The sequence below is a fragment of the Excalfactoria chinensis genome, chromosome 17 (genome assembly GCF_039878825.1).
Source record: "Excalfactoria chinensis isolate bCotChi1 chromosome 17, bCotChi1.hap2, whole genome shotgun sequence".
In the NCBI taxonomy this organism is placed as follows: domain Eukaryota; kingdom Metazoa; phylum Chordata; class Aves; order Galliformes; family Phasianidae; genus Excalfactoria; species Excalfactoria chinensis.
Genome location: NC_092841.1, coordinates 5423387 through 5446720, shown reverse-complemented (window position 1 = coordinate 5446720; position 23334 = coordinate 5423387). Strand labels below are relative to the sequence as shown.

General features: G+C 39.4%; 1 protein-coding gene across 6 annotated transcripts in view; it reads right to left on the bottom strand.

Moving 5' to 3' along the window:
• STXBP4 (syntaxin binding protein 4) overlaps positions 1-23334 on the bottom strand; it is a 46198-nt gene that overhangs the window by 4319 nt on the left and 18545 nt on the right. For all 6 annotated transcript variants that reach the window (XM_072351844.1, XM_072351845.1, XM_072351846.1 and 3 more), the window contains 5 exons: positions 20859-21035; positions 19247-19363; positions 18167-18216; positions 17712-17845; positions 5245-5302 (listed from right to left, as the gene is read on the bottom strand). In XM_072351844.1, coding sequence (XP_072207945.1) covers positions 5245-5302; positions 17712-17845; positions 18167-18216; positions 19247-19363; positions 20859-21035 — 536 coding nt within the window. The remainder of the gene's footprint in view (positions 1-5244; positions 5303-17711; positions 17846-18166; positions 18217-19246; positions 19364-20858; positions 21036-23334) is intronic.

Here is a 23334-nt window from a genome sequence, read left to right as displayed (position 1 = left end):
TCAGATTATTTAAGTTAAACATTCATTTTTTATTTTTTTTTTCTTTTTTCCTTCCTTTGTTAAAATTGGTTTAAAAGTGGACTCTCTTTTAAGGCATAGAGTGTATGAAAGTTCCCAGGGAGCTGCTCGGTCTTGAAGGACCGCACTGACATTACCTTTCCTTGGCTGCAGGAAGATTGAGAGCACTTGTCACTGTGTCCTAAGGTGCCATAAATGTTATGTTTTCTTTAATGTCCCTCAGGGACTGAAGGTTTGGCTTAATGGTAATTAAAGCTTGAGGGATATAAAGTGAAAGAAGAGACTCACTATTTATTCCTTGATAAAACAGTTGTCTACTAAGGAAAATGTATGAGCAATCTCAGAAGGCTGTTATCACTAGGAAGATTTACTCATCGAAGTGGCATGCTCTATCATTAAAAATTACCAACAACAAACTAATGAGCCAATCGAAAATGAAAGCAGTAATAAAAATAGGATCAGAGCCAAGGCTGAATAAGCCCAAAGGTTTGAGTGACAGGATATACAAACTTCTCACAGTTTCACAAGCCTGACCTGAATTCCACCTTGCACCACTTGTAGCCAGCTGTTGTTACCATTGCAGGGCTGTGTCAACCAGTGCCTCCCGAGGCCTCACAAGAAACACACCCTGAGAAAACCCTTACTGTGCACTGCTCTGCCCCCGATGGCTCTCCCCAAACGCAGCATCCCAATACTGACTCAGCTCATAAATGCCCCAGAAGAGAAAAACTTCCTGGGAGCCTGAACTTTCCAGTGTCCAGTTCTATTTATATAAGTTGCTAAATAGGTGGAAACTAGAGCTTTGATCACACCAGGCTAAGAGTAGAATTACCCAGCAGAGGCAACAGAAATCACTGCACTGATTTCTGTGGAATTTACAAGGCTTGAGCAAAACAGTAATTTCAGCTTTAAGTATTTCCTTACTGAAATGTTAACAGCTGCTTCGTAGGACATGTCAGAACCTGGACGCAGCAATGTTTGTGGAAGCTGAAAGAATGCTTCTCCATTTTGGTTCTTGAAATTAAAAAACAAACAGCCTCTCAAGGAAAAAAAATACCCAACCAAAAGCAGCTTAAGATCTTAACATTCTTGTATTACGAGCTCATGTTATCATAAAATCCAAAGCCAAGGTTCCTGGTTGCACATCCGAAGCTATTTTTCTCATAACTGTGCAACTAGTGAAACCCAGACTAACAGAATTCCCTGCGATCCAATCACAGAATCAGAGAAGTTTACTTTTAGATCACCTCTGCTACAATTTGATCTTAATTGAACTTGATTTCTTCCTAGGTTGCCTATGATCAACTAGTATCTTGCAATATAATAGTACATACTGGAATGGAATAGCAGAGGAAAAACCAAACACATGAATGTGCTACATTTCTGGGTCCTTTGTAATGCAGTAGAGATACGTAGAGTGCACTTACAAAAGGAACAGGTTTGTTTTTTCAATTGAGTAAAATCAACTGTGATTTATTTTCCATTTACGATACCTTTAGCTCTGCTTCACTGTTTACGCTACAGAAGTTCATTTATCACACATGCTTTGCTATTCTTAGTTGAGTCATAAAACCATAAACAGTTTCTGTGCATGCCCAGCTTTCCACAGAATTAATGTTGGCCCCTTTCCGTACAAAACCAAAAGAACTAGAATATGATTAAAGAAGTTCCTTTTGTAGAAGCGTGAATTTTTAGGTATGATTTCAAAAGCTACCAGAACACACTGTGTGTTTTTATTAATCTGTATTACAAGTATTGCTTATCTTCCACTCTCAGTTATACTGACATGCTGTCAGAGCACCTTCTGTGCCTGTTCTGTCACACTGAAGTATGCAGAGCTTCAATGTGAAGCTTCTCATTTTTAGGTAAATTAATGAAAAGTAATCCTAAATCAAACGTTACCATTTCCTTTTTAATATAAGATAGAAATTCCAGATGCCCTAATTCATCTAACAGAAAGCATCCCAAAACATTAAAGTCTTTGGAAACTTCTGTGTGTCTTTCAGGCAAATTTAATTTAAGACAAATGTTCCTGAGAAAAATAACAGTTAATATGGAATAGCTGGAACCTAGTCCTCTTAAAAAGTTAGAAGTGTTTACAGGGGCAAAATTCACAGCTGGTCCTTACAAACCGTATACATATGTAAGCAGTGGGTGGGAGTGGGAGGGAGAATAGCAAGGCCCTACCTAATTATAGGTGCCAGTCTCATGATACAGAGCTGCCATATGTTAAAGGTGAATGTAGTGGGAAGATGGAAGAGATTAATTTGATGGGTTTTCTGAGGAAGAATAATAGTGTCCCAGGTATGCTGTTCAGTCGGAAGGGACCTTCAAACATCATCAGGTCCACATTGGAATAGGGTGCCTGGATAGGTGGTGGCAACTTCCTCACTGGAAACATCCAGGGCTTGGTTTGACAGGACTCTCATTTACTTTTCAACAGAAGGTTTGATGACTCGACATCCAGAGATTCCTTCTGATCTAGACTTGGGATTTTCTCCTCTGATTGGAATTGCAGCGGACTGCTGAAAAACCCACTGGGCTACATTCAGTCGTCACTTTAAGTTAATAAGGTCAAAATCCTAACCCTTCTGAAACAAATTCACTGCTGTAAACAAGGATAGAAATACTAAGGGTAAAGTAGTGAAGAAGCAGGCACGTATTTCTACTAGACATCATGTGAGGGGGCATGAATCTGGGGCTGTATGTGAATGAAGGACTGTACTGCTGACAGGCAAAATGAAATAATGCTTGCACTCTCTGTTACTGTAAAGTATATCAGATTATTTCAAAACATCTGGGGCCAAATTCAACTTTCACTCTTCAGCAGGAGAGCAGAGCTACATTAGCAATGAAGTTGATCACTGCCTTTTAGCCTACTAGCATAATTTTTGTCCTTTTGATAACTTCACAGTTAAAATAAGTATAACTTATTTTATACTACATTGTAGAACACTAAACTTGCTTTTTCTGTAATGCATACTGAAACAGAACTCAGATAGGCTTACACTGCTACCTGACAGTTCATGGTAAATCCATATGCACGACCTTAATGCCTAGCATAGCATAGAGGCACGTGAGTTTATAACACACTAGCAGTCTTAAAACTAATTTCCTCACACTTGCCTGCACTTTGTGACCAATCCTTGGCAACCTGATTGATCGATAACAATTTACTGTGAAACCTGAAATCATTTCTTGAGTAAAAGAGGTGATTTTAAAAGTTGTCTGAAGGTACGTACGGGTGGACAAGATGATGCTTTCCACAGTTGACAGAGAGCAGTTCAGTGCCTTAGGAATAAAGCCCTGTAAATGTTTTATTCATGTCATTTATTCACATAAGTGGGTTTTCACTTCAGTGTGTAACACAAGCCAGCTGGTTTGCTTCTTTTAAACTCTGATTTCTCATGCAGTTCATATTGCTACACCCCCTTCAGAGATATTTATGGGAATTTCACAGCAAGCTGTCTCAAGCTTATGTGCTATTAAGATTCCATTCTGGGGTGTTTACCACATTAGATTTATAGCATATAGATTTATGGACTCAGCTAGTTGATGGCACAATAAAGCACAATGGAACTTCAGGCAACTACTAAATAATTCTTACGCTCCTCTTGGCTTTGGATCTTCTAAACACCAAAGAATAAAAGCGTTGATATTCACAGCCAAAGAGAACAAGGTTACAGTCCCAGGACAGTGAACTGTCAACTATTCAGCTAATTCCCATTTAAACAAATTAATTATCTGAATTGTCTAATTATCTGAAAAGGATGAGCTGACAAAGATGGAGCTCAAGCAACTGCCTCCTCGAAAAGGATTTTTCCGATAATACTTTCAACATTAGGTAGAATTTTATCTTGAAATCTCCATCGAACTACGTTAGAAACAAGAGACTTGCAACCCATATAAGCACTTGAATGAAAAACATTGGTAAAAAAACAGGAAAAAAATGTGTTAGATTTCTTTTATTCTGTAGCTAGTCTATTATTTGTATAATTCATTCTTCAAGCTTAGTTCCCAGTTATGCCTGTATAAGCCTGTATTCCAAGTGCTCTTCCCAGAACAGAACTCAGCACCCCCCATAAGCATCCAACTGTGCCATAATGTCTCCCCATATCAACAGATGGAGACCAAGTGAACAGTGCTCTGCTTAATACTTGCTCTTGTACTTATTTCTACTGCTATGAAAATGGCTGCTGATTTACTTTGATTTCCTAAATTATTTGCCTACAATTTTATTTCTTAACAAATCCCATTTAGTAACTTATACTTGTCTGAAAATAAAAGCCACCCTTTGAATAGAGCTGGAATGCACCGCTGTATGTGGTGTGTTTAAAACCTCTGCAAAAAGCCCCAACAAATCATGTCTGCTTTAATACACGCAGCCTCAGGCACCATGGGATGAGTCAAGGACAACAGAGCAGCGTTTGGGAAAAAAAACAAACCAAAAAACAAAAAAAACCCAACTTCCTGCTTTTCTTCACCAGCTAATATATAACCTTCATTGTTATTTCTGTGCCTTCTGCAAGAGTTTGGGATAAAAGTGGCATCTCAGTGCAAAGATTTGCTGCCTTTTATGTCTTTTAAGAGACCAAGGAAATTGCCCTGCAAAACAGTGTTTTCATGATACCTGTAAGAATTAAACAGTATGTGAATTCCAGTAGCTGGAATAATTCGCTATTTATTAAACAATCATTAATGATGCATATGGAATGGAGAATGAACTATATTTTCTCAGCAATTGTTTCTATTTGCTAGAGAATAACAGAACTATTATATGAATTAGTTCTCACTATATTCTGGAAGAAAACCCACAGCGCTTTACAGCAACAGAACAACTGATTCCCACAGAAGGGAACAGGTGATTACATTAAAAAAAAGTCATCTGTAGTTGCAGATAGCTCAGAGAAAAGGCTGAATTCATCCCTAAAGCAGCTCTCCCTGAGATACCATTCAGGACAGGAGGTGACCTGAAAACAACTATCTTTCTAGTTACACCATGCTGTGAGTACTGCAGAACCAGGAGAGCAGACAGAACTCCACCTTCTAGGGCAAATGAGACATTTGGTAGGACTGCTGGAGTGACGTTGGTAATAAGGATGTGTATTAGAGACATGAGAGCTTTTGATAATTTGCTTGTTTTTCTCCTGTTAATTCTAGGTTTAAAAATGCAGTTAGATGGGATTTTATTTTAGCTCTGATCCATTCCCTCTCAGAAATACTCACTTGATGAAGTACTTGATTCCATCTGCTGTATAAGCTTCTTCCCATCCATACGGTAGACCTACAATGAAATAAATAAGATGTCTCAAAATGTAGGTGACACAAGGACCACATGGCTTTAAAGGGGTGTAAGTTCAAGGCATTTCATGAGAAGATTATAAAGAAATTCTTACTCTTTTTGTTATAGATGATAATATAAGCAATGCATTTTAATAAATATTTGCTGCACTAAGAAGATTTGAACCGCTCAATGATACTTTTATTACTAACATTTCTCTTCCAGAAGCTGACAGTCTGGTCAAACTGAAATGCAGCAGTTCAGTCTTTTCAACCTTTCTTGTAATTCCCACCTTTATAATGTCAGCAAAAAGAACCCTGTGGTTTACTGAGGTCTGTTTTAATTTGTTTTTATGGCTTTTCATTCAGATGGCTGTATGAAGTAGGAGTCTGGATAGAATCAAATCCTCTGCTGTCTGGTTTATCACTGTCTTCTGTGTTTATACACAATTAATTGAAAATTTAGACTCCAAGACATTCAGGGAAAAATGAGTGCAGGCACACATGTGGATGTACACTTGTTTATAGCTACATATCTTGAGAAAGGTTAACTTACTAAGAGCTTAATTCTGTGACTTAGACGAACATTTCTAGGAGCGTTTCATACTGCAAAACTTAGCATAAATTAAGGAATACCTGTGAAAGGTTGACATTTTCACACATACTATAAAACTGCAGTTATCAGCCATGCTAATCTTCTAAATGCAGTCTAAGATTCTGGTGTTAGGTTAGAAGATGAGCAGTACTCTTAGTAGGGCACTAACACGACGGCACAAAACATTCAGTTCTTGTAGGAATTTTTTTAAAGTTATTAGATATTCAAAACCAACTATAGAGCTTGGAAAGTGCTGGAGAAAAAAGCATCAGTGTGCAAAAATGTTCCTGACGTTTGCTTTTGTGTTACTGTGCTGTAACAAAGATAAGAGAAAGAAAATCCTAAAAATCCCTTTTTTCTTTTCTTTGTGGATTAGAAATACACATGCATTAAAAGATGCATGAAAATTATTCTGCAAAGAGCTTTAGCTTAAAAGTCATCTGGAAATGTTACTGTCTTATAAGTTCCACTATTTTTGTTCAAGTCACAGCCTATCTCAAAGACCAGCTCATTAGAACCATCTGTGAGCCTGCTTCAGATTTAAAACTTGTATTTGGAAAACATGCTGGCTTGCACACACCATATTATCTTTGAAATCTTCTTCATACCAAAGCATGCCCTGAGTGCAGACATTTTCTGGGAGGAAAATTCTTCATCAAAGCACTGACTTCCTTTTCTCAAATTGTCACATCTTTGTTTCTAGTGCATTCGTCTTCAAAATGGGGAAAGGAGCAGCTTCAGTTCTCAAAGAGAAACAAAGTTCATCACAGCTACAGAAGCACTGGCAAGTGAAGCAGGTACAGACCAGCTGAGAGGTAATCACAGCTGCATGTAGACACCATGTGACAAATAACAAGCACATCTACCTAAACTCGGATGGGTGACCTGAGAACTGGTTCTCATAGAGCAGTGCCATCAGTTTTGTACAGCTTGAAAAAGAAAGAGCACATTGATCGCATTTTTCCTCTCACTTTTGCCTCATATTTCCCAATTATCTCAAATGGCTTCATGTTTTCAATTCAGCATAAGTCTATGTAATCTGGCCCTCAGAACTTTCCATCTACTGCCTTTGAGAAGGAATAATCCACAGCCACTTCCCTTTAACACAAAGCAGTTGCTGTGTAACAGTTTTCAGGTTCTGATTCCTACAGAGGAAAGTAGCAAAGGATGTTTTTAAGTTATAAATACACTAGACATCACCACTAGTTCTTCCCTTTCCTCCCATAGATTGTGGGAATTTTATTCAACTTGGATATTTTCTAATGATAAAAATGGGAATAAGATTCATCCTTGAATTGCTACCATCTTCTCCCAGACTTTCCTCATTCCTGCATGAAACACACATCCAAAACAAGTGACAACACACTTGCTTTATTAAGAATAAAACTTCAGCATCTACTCTGTGCTCATTCTGATCCCATACATCACCTGCTTCATTCATCACTGATAATTACACTTTTTACGCTGGTAATTTGTCTAAAATTATTTCATTTTCTTCCTTCTAAATAAAGGCTGGCACGTAGGTAGCAATGATAACCGACACTCTGTATTCTTTTCTCAACCTTGAAAGACTGCTTTTCCTAAATAGTGAATACATTCGTCAGCTGTAAATGAAACTCTTAAGATAACTCTACAGCTTCATTTGCCTTTCTGACTCAATATGCATTAGTTTGTATATCCTACTCAATCTCCGTGTTCTTCAAAGCTCCACCTTCATATTTTTTAATGCCTTCATTTCCCACATTTTTTCTCTTTAACTCTTAGTCTTTGACCACTGTTCTCTTCATGCCTTTCTCACACCAGGAGATTTATAGTTATTTCTCTACATTGTTAGTATTTCCCATGGTAGCCAGGAGGTTCTCATGTTTTGCCTTCTATCTCCCCAGACATCATCTTCACTTACTTCAAGCTCACTTTCTCCATGAATCATTCATAAGTTGGTCTCCTCGCTACTGCTGTGTTTTTTCACACCCTCTGGGGTCAGATTTGTTGTCTTTCCTAGGACTTGCTTTGGAAGACTGTTAAGCTTCCACCTGGAGTAAATGGGAGGTAAAGGAGCTCAAACAGTCAGAAACTTAGTCCGGAAGACAGCATTTAGCCTGTATAACCCGTGGCAGTCTTAGATTTCCTACATGTTTATAATTTCTTCTGTGAATTGCTTTGATGAAACTGCATAAATAATAGATCCTAGCTGTAGTTGTCAGCATGTATAATCTTTTAAAAGTCAGATTTGCAGTATTTAAAAATTATTTCCTTACAGCAGAAAAAAATACAAGGCTTCCAGCTATTCAGATCTGTACAATTATTTGTCTTTTGCAAGGTAAGAAGGTAATAATGCAAACGTAACGATGTATGCAAAACAAAAGGAATACGTCCAGAGCACCATTTGCCCAAATAGAATAAATAATTTCCCTAGAGAGCACATGAACCAAAGTATATTATAACCTAGTATTATTTTGTTCAGAATATATGCATCTAATTAGGTTTAATGCAAAGGAAAAGTATATAATTTTATGCAAAGAAGTAAAACAACAAACTGTTTGCTGTTGTATGTGCCAGTACTGCTGCAGCTGCTACAGAGCAGCAAGGCAGTATCCCTGGTGACTGCTTGCCTTCTCAGCTGCAAGATGCCTGCTGCAGCAACCACTGTATAAAGTTCCCACTGCTTAAGGCAGAGAGGGAACGAATCCCCAGGGCTAACCAAATTTTCTTCTGCTACCACATAAAGTGTGGATCTCAGCAATCTTGTTCACTTCTTTAGTTCAACAGGACAAAGAAAACGCATTGATACTTGTCTGATTGCAGTGAACAGAACAACAAACATTAGGCCAAAGTATAAACTTGTACAGGGCAAAAGAGCTGAAAGATCTTGCCCATGTATCCTTCTTGCCTCAGGACAACTCTCCTGGAGCAAAAGATGCACACTATATCATCAATCAAGGTGGTGGAGGAATTCCTGTGTGAGTTATGCAAAAATCTGTGGAGGAAAATTCATCCCTGTTTGTCAGGCGTGGTCAGTGGGGCTCAGGCATAAAATGGCTCTTTGTTTTTTGAGGCAGCCAATAATATACACTACATTTTAGTGCTTATTTGCAAGTTAACTGTAAAAACAGTTAGAGGTCCAGGAAAACAGCTTCCAGAAGAGAATATGCATGTCTGGCATTTCTTTGTGTGCCACTTTAGAGCATTTCAAGTGCTTTTCCCCCCACAAACAAATGGACTCCATTTTATGAATAATACTCTGCTAAGGGGACATTCCATTCTTGTTTTTCACATATCAAATTCTATTCTAAAGAAAGTATTTTTTCTTTTGTTTGTGGTGATTTAATAAAACAAGGATGGAGTCAGTAGTTTTCAAGTGGAGACATCTGGGAAATACTGGCAATTGCGATTGATGCTAATTTAGAGCATGGTTGGCAGAGTGGCTTCTCTCCAGTCAGCAGTGTTCCTAGAAACCAAGCTGTAGGAAAAAGACTGTTCTTATTTTGGCTACACAGGGCATGGTGAAAGATGACCTCGTACCTTCCATTTCCTATTGATCATACGATACTGACCCATCTATGTCAGCAAACTTATTCATCCCTTACCAAGACAAATACAGGGCACTGAGTGGCAGTTCAGTATTAGGAGAGTAATTTTGAAATTATGAACCATTCAAAGTATTTTTATTCTAATAACTGCCCATGAAGAACTTGGTGGAGTTATTGGAAACAGCATGGATACAATGGAAATGTTCAGATATGAGCAATGATCAGTCAGATGGCCTATTTCAGGAAACAAGACTGACCTGACCTCTGATCAGTACCTGGGATCAGACATGATGTAGGTGTACTTTTATTCCTAGCTTAGGAACCAGGAAATCCAAATTTGAACAAATTCTTCCTAGAATGCACTCAAGTGAGAGCAGCAGTCATCCAGGCACTGAGGTTACTGATAGGTGTCTCCAGGATGGATAAAGAATCACCTTCCTCAAACATTATTTTAGAAATGCCATTAAAACAAAAAAATGCATGCTTTACAACTAACTACTAATATCCTCCATTTAAATACAGCTTTATGTCCTGTAGGTTCCAAGTATTAATACTGTAATTAAAATGAGAAGTGAGCAGTCTAGCTGAGGCCTGTTTTCATGCAGGAGGTTAGTAGTGTAAGTTCAAGATAAGCACACCACACTTAATGAGGGCAATAAAATGCTTTCTTCTGCTTAGCTGATGGCAAATGCATACAACAGAACAATTATGCAGAAACAGCAGAAGTCACCATACTGTACAGTAACATCCTCACAAAATATTCTGACTTCCTTTTCAAGGAACGGAAAGAATACAGCAAAGAACTGAGCTGTGCTGAGTCTGTCTGCTTCAGCACATGGAGGCTGTTCTTTTAAGGTATGCTGTAGAAGACAGTTAGGTACATAAGCCATTATCAACTGACAGAAATCCACTGACCTTTGGATAAATCCTTTTAGCCCAGAGGGAACACCGATGATCCATCCATTAGCTAGGCACTGGCCTGATCCTGTGCAGCTGCACCAACTACTGGTAAGAAACTGAGAATGTCTCTTAAGCATGCAGAATGCCCAAGAGAGACTGCATGCCCTGCAATTCTGACATGAAAGGAATTTCAAATAATACTCATTATTTTTGTAATAAAAACCTTCTAGAAAGCATGCATTATTTAATAACTTACACTGAAAACCATAAGCTTTCTATTTCTCATATTCACTGTTAACATGACTGTCTGTTTGTGATTGGTTAAGAACACAGAATTATTTTCACAACAGACATTATTTACTATACAAACAGAAATGGTCCATAGCTGGAGAAGAAATCTGCACCAAGGCCTTACATACATTATATTCTAATACTGGTTCCTAAGTTCATTCCCAGGCTACAAAAGCTAAATTCATAGAAGTGTTCTATTGAGCACATTCTTGTACTGAATCAGCACTGTCCTCTTCCAGCTAATTTCACTAACATGGAATAACACGTTCTGACTTCAGAAAGCCAATCCTCTGCACACAAGGCATGCAGGATTAAGTAGGAACAGCCTGGAACACTTCACTGCACAGACCTGCTCTGAATCATTTCTTTTTTCACAGCCTCCTTTCTCTTGCTCCCCTGGTTACTACTCCCTCTGTTCTGGAATTCATCTGTCTCCTCCTGTCCTCACTGGATCAAATCCTCTTGTCACCATCTATTGTGCTACCCACCCACTTCCATCACTGTCATCTCGCACCGTTCCCTGACGCATTTGTTAAATATAAGTTTAATTAGAAAGCGCTCACTGGTAACAAATGAAAAAGACCGTCTAAAATTAGAATTGGGCAGAAATTGTCTGAGACTTAAAAAGTAATACTATTACATGACATGCCTTTATTGCTAAGCAATACCCTTCATGCACTGATGATGAAATTAAACCATGCAGGGGCTGCCACGTACCACTGACAATTTGAGAGAGACACAGCTGCTTTCTACCGAGCTCCACAGTAACAATGGACCAAAGTAAGTAGTAAAGAAATACTTTTCTTATTTTAAAGCAAGAATTGTGAGAATACATAAAAACGACACCCTTCCAGCCTGTCACAAAAGCCACTGCAACTACACCTGAGTAAAAGGAGGCTTTTATTTTGCTCTTGCAAATTCTCAAAATATACTTTTGAAATCTTCCTATTCCACTCTTGGCAATCAACCTCCTCTGTGCCTCTTTCCATTTCAATTACCACATTTGTGCACCACATATACCACGTATGTCTAAGTAACTCTGCTAGCCCTCAGCTTCTCACTCCTACCCTACTGAAAACAGTGAAAAAAATGTGTCAACTGAAGGAACTGACAGAGCAGCACACCACCCCTCCTGCACAAGATGAGCACTGATGGCTTCAGCATGCACTGACACTCTCCCTGCCACCAGCATTAATCCTCTCTCAGGGTGCTCCTAACTGCATAGCTATGGAAAATTAACTCAGCATTAACTGCAGAAACAGCTTTGGTTGAGCTTCCTGCTGTAACGGTTACCTAATTTTTTGGTACCTGAAATGACAGACAGTTGCTCCCTGACTGGTGTGCAGACACAGTGTACACCGGCAGACATCTGGGCACCCTCCTCTCCTGACAACCAGCATCCTGGGCTGACCTGTGCTAGCAGGTCAAATACAGCCTGGAGTTTGAGACACTATCTGGAACGGAGAACATACAGGTTCAGTTCCTGTCACTTATTTCCTCTGACTGGGAGCAATTTGCACCTTCATGTCACAAAACTGAGAAGTATTTTGGTCTTTTTTCTCCCCCTCATGTTAAGGGCTTCATACTGCATTAAGTATTAATACATGTAACACAATTCTAAGCATTTTGTCGACAGAAATTAAGACAAGGGAACTTAGGAAGTACCTACCATCCAGCACAGTTGCTGATTCTACAGAGTTCTGACTGTAGTTTCCATAGTTACTGAGAGCAAGTATGGGAAGAGGCACAAAGTCATTTAATTTTTTCATAGCTGGGTCACAGTATGAACTGAGCACGTGGAAAGACTTCTAAAGATCTGTTCCTTAATGAAGTCTTCTTATCAGAGATGCTGAAAATTTACTTAACAAGTCTGTCCTAATCTTGTTAGAGCATCTGCATTTTAAGGCATAATAATATCACTTACTTGTTGTTCATTATTAAAATGTTTTGATTAGAAAGTCAGTACAGACAGTGCCTATTCAAAAGCTGATTCATCTTTTCTCATTAAAGGTAAGTGAACGGAGAAAGAATAAATTGCTTTTCTAGCAGCAACAACTGAGTTCTAAAATCTAGGTCACATTAAAGAACTCTTAAATACAGGCTTTACACATCAAATTGTCTTTTTCATTGCTGTGAAACACTGGGAATAAAACACACGTTCAATCACCAGTAAATTAGCTGGCAATTTGTGCACAATTGATACTTTAAATACTTCTTTTTAAACGTGATCAGATGATAAAATTATTCTGTCCTTCTAAGTTCTAAGCCATCTCTTATCTGGCTTCTCTGCTTGTACATAAACACAGTTTGGAATGTTCTGATTCTTGGACACGAATTTAAACCTGTAGGTCTAATTTCTAGATCCTGTAAGAATATCCACAAGGAAGACCAGTTAGGTGAAAGCGTTATTCCTCACAACGAGAAGTGGTTTTAGTCCACGTCAGGAAAGAACAGGCGTAACTCGCGGTTTGAAAACCACCCGTGAACAGACATTCCTTTGAAAAGGCATTGAAAAACAGGATTAGAATTTTGTAAGGTCTTAACTGACTGGATCAGTAGTTTGAAAAAACTGGGGTGTAACTCAGTAAGGAAAGAAAACAAAGTGCTGCCCTTGGTGTGAGAATGTGGGTAGGTCTGGTTGATCCTTGGTTCAGGAGTAGAGGCTGTGGAAGTACAGGAATGCACCAACATATCAGTCAGTAACATGAAACTATCTGGGAAGAAGAACATGTGTACCAGTCTAAAATATAGCATACAAGCTCTTAAAGCAAACAAATCGATTAGTCCATTGTATTACCCATAGGAAGGTCCCAACTACGTAAGCGTAATGTAATGTTCATGAACTGGAAAGAATCCAAAGAAACAAAAGAATGATAGAACAGCCAGAAGACAAGCTTTGTGAGCAAAAGAAATGAGCAAACTGATATTAGAGGCTTATTTTGGGAACAGAAAATTGAATGGTGAGATGATAACTTCTAATATATTAAAAGCTACCACAAAGAGGAACATAGTGGGATGTTTTCAATAACCACTGGGATGAGGAAAAGCAGCAATGGACTTAAACCATAATGAGGAAGATTCAGGCCAAAGAAAAAGACTCCTAATAGCAAAGATAATGAAGCATGGAAATTGTTTGTCTAGAAAAGCTAGAAAGCAGAATTTTGTTAGACCAACACCTGTCTGGATTCATGTAGATGTAATTCAGACTGAAGGCAGGTGCTTCTACCTACCTAATTGCTGGAGATTCTTTCTAGCCATAAGCTTTCAGATTCCTTGGTACTGTTCCAAGCACTGTCTCAGTGCTAGCTTTGGAAGCTTCTGTGTGATTTACATTATATACAGACATTTCTCCTGCTACCCATTCGCAAGGCATTTTTATATCCCATATTCACAGAAGCAATACATGTACATTATGTTATGTACCAAACAAATCTTCACTTGTCTCCTTCCAAGTATTTACTGTAAAATCAAACCCATCCTGGCCAAAGAAACAGGCTTTACAGCTTTTTTTAGGTTTGCAAGATAGCACCTCAACACACACCCTATCAATCACACTACAACAGAAAACCCAAAGGTAAAACTGAGAGCTTTTGCTGTCTGCTGCCTTTCTTCTAATCAACCATTAAACCCCAGTGTGGCCTCACTAGGCTTATTACATAGACACGTGGGGATTGGGGAAGAAATCTCCAACCTTAAGGGACAAGCAAACTCTGACGTTCTCTGCTGGATAAAAGAATTGTTCAGTTCCTTCATGAGAAAAATCGCTTCCTTTGTCATTGTTGAAAAGTTCAAAGACAGTAAAATTAAAACGTGTTATAAAATATTACTTCCTAGCAGAAATATTCTATCAGAAAATATTTAATTTACAAACATAGTTTCTATATCTTTAAAGCACACAGCACAGATTTTAAGATTACTTCTTTTGCTAGTCAAAAACTGTTAATGGTGGGAGCTGTACAGATGCTTTAGGGATGTATATTGTATAATTTAACCAGTCTCCTCCATCTCTGATTTGAGTAACTCACTGAAATATTTATGGCCTTACCAGAACAATGAACATACAAGTTATCTCTTCAGTTGTTATTATGCTGCTCCTTCAGGCAGGAAGAAAAGGTACATTCTGAGTTTAGTAGCTCGAGGTCTATTAAAGCTATGCTGCCCTCCTAACGGTGAAGTGTCCCTAGGATGAAATCTCACAGGGAATCATTTCCTTGCTCTGACACTGAAAAACAACACAGCAGCATGTGCAAAGTGACAGCAATCTGAAAATATTTGTGGGGCCAATGGAGGGGAGCTATTTTGATACCTGGTCTCTGGAAATATATGTTTAATATCACTATGCTAAGTAATAAAAGTCAAGTTAGCTAGAGGGTGCCCGTCTTACAATTACATCTAGATTTCAATGCATGTAAACCAAAAAGGCAGGGGGAAACATGCAATGCTTACCTACTAACTTCTCCAGAGCTCTCCCAATGAGCCACAGCCAGAAAGCTGTACAACACTGCCATATCTTTAATTTTTATAACAAAACTCATAAAGTAGATGGCATTATTGTTATTGTAATAAACATACCAAGGCTGTGATGTATAATTAAAAGGAACATGAATATTGAGCAGTATTAACTATTCTCTAATTAGCAACTGCTGTTTGAGAAGACTTCCTTGTAACTCTGCCACCAACTTATAACTGTGTCAAAGGAATGAGAAGGGACAGCTAACAACTTGCTAAGCATGGAGCTATGTTGGCAACTTACCATAACGTAGTTTAAAAAATAAAGAGAAGAAATTGAGAGATTCCTCATTTTGGCTGTTAATGTAAGATGTCAGACTTTGTGGTCCAGAAAGTAACAGCAACTTAACTACCAAGAGAACAAACACCCACAGCTGCTGGCCACCAGCTCCTCCCATCACCTTTTTCTTACATGCAATCATCATACAAGGAAAATGAATACAAAACGTGGGCAACTGAACTTCTGCCTGTAGATCTTCATCAGCAAATGCATAATGCCTACTGTGGTACCTAGGAAGATCAATATAAATCAGGGCAGCAGGATTTTTTGGAAGATACGTTTTTGGAGATACTTTTAGTGAACTTCACAATGACTGTCAGATCCCAGGCTGAAAAGAGATTAAAGGAAAACGATGTCAAGAAGTAGTTCAAGATACGCTGTGTTAGTGCCTGTGATCAGAGAAGCAGGCATCTGAGCACCTAACAGATACTGATGATTGGGATTATATCAACAAGGGCAAGACTGTATTTTTTAATAGAAAAGTCAGAAGCAAAGTGAGGAAATTAGCAGTCAGAATACCTGAATGCTGCATTATTCTGCTGAACATTTCCAAATGCTCACTGCCTGCTATTGTACAAAGAGATGAGTACGTTCCAGAGCTAATCAGATTTCTGCCATTATCAGTAGCAAATATATTTTAAGTTTTGTAATAGAAAAGAAGCTGCTTTCTCTATTTTTTTTTTTAGCATGATATTCACCATATGGACGACTAAGTGTAGCCAGCAACTACTTTTAAATGCTACGGTTCCTTTGCTGAGGCATTATGATCCTTTGTAAGATGAAAGCAATTTTCTTTATGTCTTAGGGAGATGGCATTATTCTGCAAAGCAGAAAGGCCTCCCAAGACTTACTGCCTAAAAATAGCTAACAGCCTTTCAGGAAGATGAAGAATGAATCTTTCAGGAGATGTGCTTGATTATTCTGTTTATTACTTTGATTTGCATTTCTGGATCTGGAGGATCCTGCAGTAGTACGCACTGTAAAACAGAGGGGTTTGGTTTTGTTTGTTTTATGGAGAATCCTGGCTTAAATCACCAAACTGAAATCACAGAACTGTCACTCAACGTACCAGGCTGAAAACTGCTCTGCGGCATCGTTACAGACAAGGCTACGTGTACTTGGAGATTCAGGAATACACTGAACTTCTTTTAAACCTCTTCCCCCAGGCAAAATGTGATGCTATTGTGCAGCAGAGGTCACTCTGCGTGGTTAGCTGATGCATATACCATTTTGTCATGGATGTCAAGGATGACTTTTCACAAGGAAATCAGTTTTAATTAGAAGAACGCTCTGCACCTGGATGTGTTTCACATCTGTTGTAAATAAAGTAAAAATTAGTGTGTAATGCTGAATGTCCAGCAGTCCATTTTTATCCACGTAGCAGTCTCAGAAGTGTTCGCTCCAGTGCTGTAAGAACTCAGTAACAAATTTTAATTTGGAGGCACTTAGCAAGGAAGTCTATGTAACGTCTACAGTCCTGTTCTCTTTAATGTTTGATATTTATGAAATGCTACATACATGAGAGCCCCCTTTTAGGACAGCACATCTGCAAGAAATCAGAAGATCACAAAGAGAGTGTGGTGTGAGAATCTGGCTTAGAGGACTGCAGAGAGAATGCCAGTAGACACTGTGCTTTAACTATTTGTTGTCTTGTTTTTTTCCTCCTGAGAAAGAGGAAAGCTTTAAAGCTTTAATTTCATACCAAAGCTCATCACATCCCAAGTCTATCTGTAATGCTCTCCAAATGAGAATGAACTCAGAAGGATGACGTTCAATCTTTAAATCCTTTTCTCTGCAGAGCTGTTTTTACCTTACAGGTTGATAGAAGGGATCCTTGCTGTGGCTCTAGAGCTTTCTGACATGTCTGACCTGTTCTATTTGACAACCACATGGTAGAATTCAATTGCATTTAGGACGAAAAGTTTTCCTCACATGATTTCCTGTGTAGCGTGATAGAAACAACTTCATGTGACAGAACATTTCCATTGTCACAGGTGGAAAACAAATTCCCCTCCTCCTGGTTGCTGTTATTAACTCAAAAAAAAAAAAAGCACAGAGTGTGCAAAAGGCAAAGGAAAGAAAGAGAACAAATGTAAAAACTGGATCCACTGCTATCAAACTACTAGAGTACCAAAACAGCACATGTGCTAATAGAAATAATACAAGGAAATGCCCCATGCGTTTTCCTAGAAAAATATTTAAATTATTTAATATTTTAATTATTTCATGCCCCAGCATTTAATGAAAGAAATGAAGTAATGGGCACGTATACAAGTGTACGCAGACGCAGGCATGCACTGTTACTCACAGTTCACTTCCAGAATGGCACGGACAGACTTGGCAAGGTCTCTGGCTTCTGCTGCAAGAGCTGTGGTAACAGTTGGTCCAATCCTCCCCAGCCGGGCAAGAAGTGCTTTAGAAGACAATGGTGTCCTTCTGTCACTAAAAGAAGAGGGGAAAAAGCATTCATTTGTAAGATGAGGTTCCTTTCAATGCTGTAAAGCTTGAGTGCCGTTCTATGAACAAAAGTGATTAATATCATCAAGCACACGTTTGTCTCAGAATTTGTTCTGTCTGTCTGTACAACAAAGGCTTTTAGGAAGCTTCAAATAAAACAGCATATTTAAATTCCCATCCCCACATTGAGGATAATGACATTCAGAAACATACAACAGAAAAATATAGGAAAAAAATTCATACAAGGCAACTTTTAGGGACAAAAGTTTTCAACATTCATGTTAATAACAGCTCAGATCTGCTTACCTCAGAACAGCTGAGGAAGGAGAGTTTTCGGAGAGCATTTCGTGCACAACCTGTTGGCCACAGTGAGAAGTTAACACCTCATAAATCAGCACCATCAGGAAGGTCATATCTTTGGCACAAGGGCTCTGATCTGTACTTTAAAGAATCTACAATCTTCCAGTGAGATGTAGAGAAGTAACAGCTACAAAATCTATCATCAGAAGTTACAAAATGATACGGAATGGGTTCCTACAGAACATAGTAACAAAGCCAATTTCATGGCTATTCTCATTTTCCCAGTACTTCATACCTAGTGAATTATTTACAGCTGCCTTTTATTCTTGCAAATATTGATTTCATCAGTATTTCCAGAACAGTCTACGAAGGGACACGTTTAATGTACATAACACATTAATTCATGGCAATGCAGCCACAAAACACTTTAATCTTCAAAAAGATACATGGACTGGTCACATTTAAAAATAATTATTAATTATATTAAAATAATGACTGGAATTCATGACTGCAACCATCTTCTCTTACACAGTGACAGGATGCACCAGTACATGTTGGAGCAGGCTGCCATGGAAGCTGTGGAGTCCCCATTTGTGAAGATACTCAGAGCCCAAGTGGGCAATGCCAATGCTGTGATGAGAGAGAGGACTGATGGCCTCCAAAGGTCCCTCTCAGTTTCAGCTGTTCTGTATGTTAATTTAAATATATATATATATATAATATATATATATATAAATATGTATGTATATGTATATATATATATATATATAAAACTCATTTGCATGAAATAAATACTGTAATGTTATTTGTTTTTCCATGGCATTTCAAAACATTATAACACTTTTCTGCCTCCTTCTAAGGAATTGCACAGAAATCAGTATGTTGGTGAAAAATACATTTAAGAAACGTGACCAGTTCCAGTTGACTCCATGTACAGCAACATGAGAAGTGCATTCCTACAAGACCAGCATGGTTTATCAATCTAGGGAATGGTTTCTGCAAACTACAGATTACATTCAGCTTTACTCCTCAGCAACATCAACATAAACAGCTTTTCCAAACAGAACAGTGCAGAGTCACAGTTACCTCCACGAACTGTAGCAGTTTTTCAGTAGCCACCTCAAAGCTCTTCCTAGCCGACTCCGATTTCCGCAGCTGACAGTCCAGAACAGTAACCCTCTTCCTCAAATCTTGGATGTTATCCTGGAAAAGATGTTTGGTACAAGCTGGTTTAAAGCTTTTATTTTCATCGTTTTCTTCCATGGCTCACAAAGGTAAAAGGCATGAATTAAAATGGACGTCTGAAATGTTTTACACCTTATGTTTTCTACCCATACCTGCTCAGGTAGTGTGCCTGAGCTGCTAGTAAATAAGCTCCCAGCTATCACATCAAGGTAAATTCAGACTGGCAGCTGACAGCAATGATGGGCTGAAACTTAGGATGGTCTGTTCTGATTCACGACCGGATGAACAAAGCTGAAGTGACGCTGGCAGGACCTGTCAGCAGGGTGCCATAAATAGCCAGTGTGTGAAGAGATGTGGTCCTCCAGTTTGCGTCTGTACAGCCTTTGGCCAGCAGAGTAATTATGGCACATCATGAAGAAAATTACCCCCCAGGATTTCTCTACATGTGCTTGTATAAGCCATTGATCCGAGTTATGCATCCTTCCTCCAGCTGCAGTGTGAGCCCAGCTCTGCCCAGTCTCACTCATTAGCTCAGGGTTTTCTCCTGAGTCCTTGGAACTGCCCATAGGACAACACCATGAGAAAAGCTTCCAAATGTAATGCCTCCTGTTTACATACATGGAAACAGTAACAAAGAGCACTGTAACGTTGTTTCATAGAGCAAATTCTCAGCTCAGAAACATTGTTTTTCACCGCCTTCAGCTGTGCACGCAGGTATTTCACCCAGATGTTTGGAGAGGCCAGAAGCTCCTACACCACAGGGGTCAGTTTTATCTTATTAAAACCTTTTAATATTGCATTAATTCTCACCGTGAGAAACGGCAGCATTTCACTAAGCCTCTTTCGCCATTAATTCTTGTGCACATCTATTTTGCACGAGAAAAAGAAGGCAAACGCACACACACGTCAACCTGTTTGCACTTGTTTGAACCATGTGTAGAAGATTAAAAAGTGCCTCCAATATTTTTGTTCCTCAGCACACTTTGGAACGATTCACTGGAAATAAACTGTTTTAAAACATGAGGCTCGATTAAAAAATAATAGGAAACGTCACTGGCAGACTCCTGTTAGCATCATTTAAGTTACTATCTTGATTAAATCCACAATTACTTAAGAGCAGTATTGGATTTATAACCTTATTAATCTAACAGAAGCATAAAAAACATTCAGGTCACTTTTACATACGTACAAATGGACACAAATGTGTGCATCATCCTCCCAGCTGCTGCCTACAGAGCAGAAACCATCCCTGCTCTAACGCTTGAGATGTGCCATGGTGACCTATGGCCCACATGTGCTTCCAGCTCCTGTTTTTGCAGCCCAAAGATATCTGGATAAAGGAAGACTCATGCACTTCACATTATCCCCTTCACTACACATCATTCCAGTTATTGAATAATACAAGACAAACAGTGACCTACTTTAGAAAAGCAGATGAACAGAAAATGAAAACAAGATACATGACAACAGCAAGGAAACCATGGTAACTATGACAGGAGACTGCTTTGCTTACTTTATTTTGGCCACAATGATCAGAGAGCTGAGCCTTCAGCTCCACTATTTCAGCTTCTAATAGGCGAATCACTTCTTCGTAGTCCATCTCCATCCCGCGCGCCTGTCTCTGTGCAGCTTCTGCAAGATGAATCCTGCTTCGCAGGGCTCTGGTCTCCTCTACAGCTGCCTTGGCTTCCTGTAGATGACACAACTCAATTGAAAAGTTGCAACTCCTGATAATCACAAAAGGTTTGTTTTTCAAGTGCAAATTTAGCTTAAATCATGGTGGTTTGTGTCAGGGCTACCTGTGAGGGTTCCCAGTCAGTGGATCATTTCCTGATTTTTACATCAGGTTTTTATAGAGAGATGATACTCCCAATAAATTACATCATTAATTCCACGATTAATTAAATCCAATGGATTGAGAGGCTTTATAGACACGCATCCAAAGCTGTTATCTGTTCCCATCTCTTCTGCAGGAGGTGAAGTCCTTCCAATGATGTTGCTACACACTTTACTGTTATTGCCTGAGTTTGCACATCACACAGGTGGATTCTTGATGCAAGCATTCAGTCCCAGCTGCTCTTCAAATAAGTGCTGTTCTTAATTTTCCTGCCCAGTTCCAGACAGAGGTTTTATATAAAGACCTTCCCATTATAACTGATAAAAGATACATTTAAATACCCTTTAATTTGTCAGCAAGTATATGTATTTTTCTTTTAGAAGCACAAGCAGCATTAAGTGAAGCTGATGCATTCTACATGACTGTCATCTGCACCTGGAACACAGGTGACCCAAAAGCAGGGTCTCTGTTGGGCAGCAGGTCCTGCTGCCAGCTGCCAGCACAGCACCAGGAGGCGTGCAGTGCTAACAGGCAGATGGACCGACTGCTGCTCACAGGCAGAGTGCAGCCAACGCGTCCCCCCCGCACGTGGCTCACAGCAATTCCCCTTCCTTCAAATAAGTTGGGGGATTTCTCAGAAGTTTGAATCCGTACCTGCAGAGATCAAACCTACTGCTGCTTCTGCAGGACTTCCCTGCTGCTGTGACTCATCAGCGAGAAAAGGTGGGCCCTGCAGATGACAAATGATGTTTTCACAGTCTTAAGTAGCAAAGGAACCGGCAGTGAGCCCGTGGTGAGGGAAAGGCTCTTGGAGAGGGAAGTGAAAAGGTACTTCCATATTAAGTTTGCTGAACGTAAATGAACACAAAGGCCCCGACAAAGGGCAGCATCTTAAAAATGCATGTGTGGGAATTATTTAAATAAACTGATATCAAATAAGTCATGGGAGAATTGCTGTAATGAAAAGGGAGGTCTTTGTTTTGAAATAAGACTTCCTTGAGATAGAGGTTTAATCTCTTATAACCCGTAACTGCCTGCACTCCTCCATTGTTTTATCTGAAACCCAATTGTTGAATATTAATTCCTCTGTAACAGCAGACTAAGTACGACCAGATTTCAACAATGAAAGACCTAAAGGAGTAATTAACGAACAATGGACTCTTCTATTACAAGGAAATGATTATCCACACCAGAACTGAATTAGCAGAACTTTCTGACAAACCAGAGCTGTTTGCAGGGAGCACAAAGGGATGGACGCCTTCAGCTTTCCCAGCTCTACAGTTAATGAAGTCAGCATCGCTGCAACATGGTCGGTTCTAAGCCACAGAGCTGAGGGGCATCCCCATGAAGAACAGGTGGACCTACAGCATGCTGCAGCAGTACTTTGTCCTGTCCCTTTTGACTGCAGGCATAAAGGAAGACATGACAGAAATGGGATCTGCAGCTGCAAACATTTTACCCAAATCAATGCTCGATGGCACCGTTTGTCCTAATGTGGCACAAAAGCACCACCACTGCAGAACTGCAGGCTGCAGAACAGGAGTGGAATCTTTACGGAATGAAGGCGAGGTGCAGATTTCTTACAAACCAGGTTTTTCTCCCTTGAATGAATTCAAATGTTTACAGGTTTTATCTGAGAAAGAATCCAGCCACCACAAACAGCGAACAAAGGCATTCTTTTAACACACCTGAAAAAGCACAACTTTTCAAAAAAGCCTTCTCTGTACCTCCAAAGTAGGGCTCAAACAACAACGCTGCTGGAACGACCTTATTTCTGTTTCACTGTTAGGGCCCCTTTCAGCAGCAGTTACTCAAAACGCCCAATAGGAAATGTTGGCATTTATCCCTTGGTGGGCTGCTCTGCTCCCAGCAAAGCCACCTTCACCACACATACCGGACTGGACAGAAAACTAAAAGTATGAGGACCTCATGAGGTAGAAAAGGAGCACTGCCTCCACTGGAACCCACCGGTCCTACTCCAAGTCCTTCTCAACAAGAGCAGCTGTGTGAGCTGCGGCTCCACAAGGAGAACCTGCTGCCACATTGCCTGTGTTTTCAGATTTGTACTTTCTCTTGGTGTTAGTTTGGACTGATGGACACCAGCTCCAGTCTGGAGTGACAGACTGAGGGCCCATTAACAAACAGAAAGATA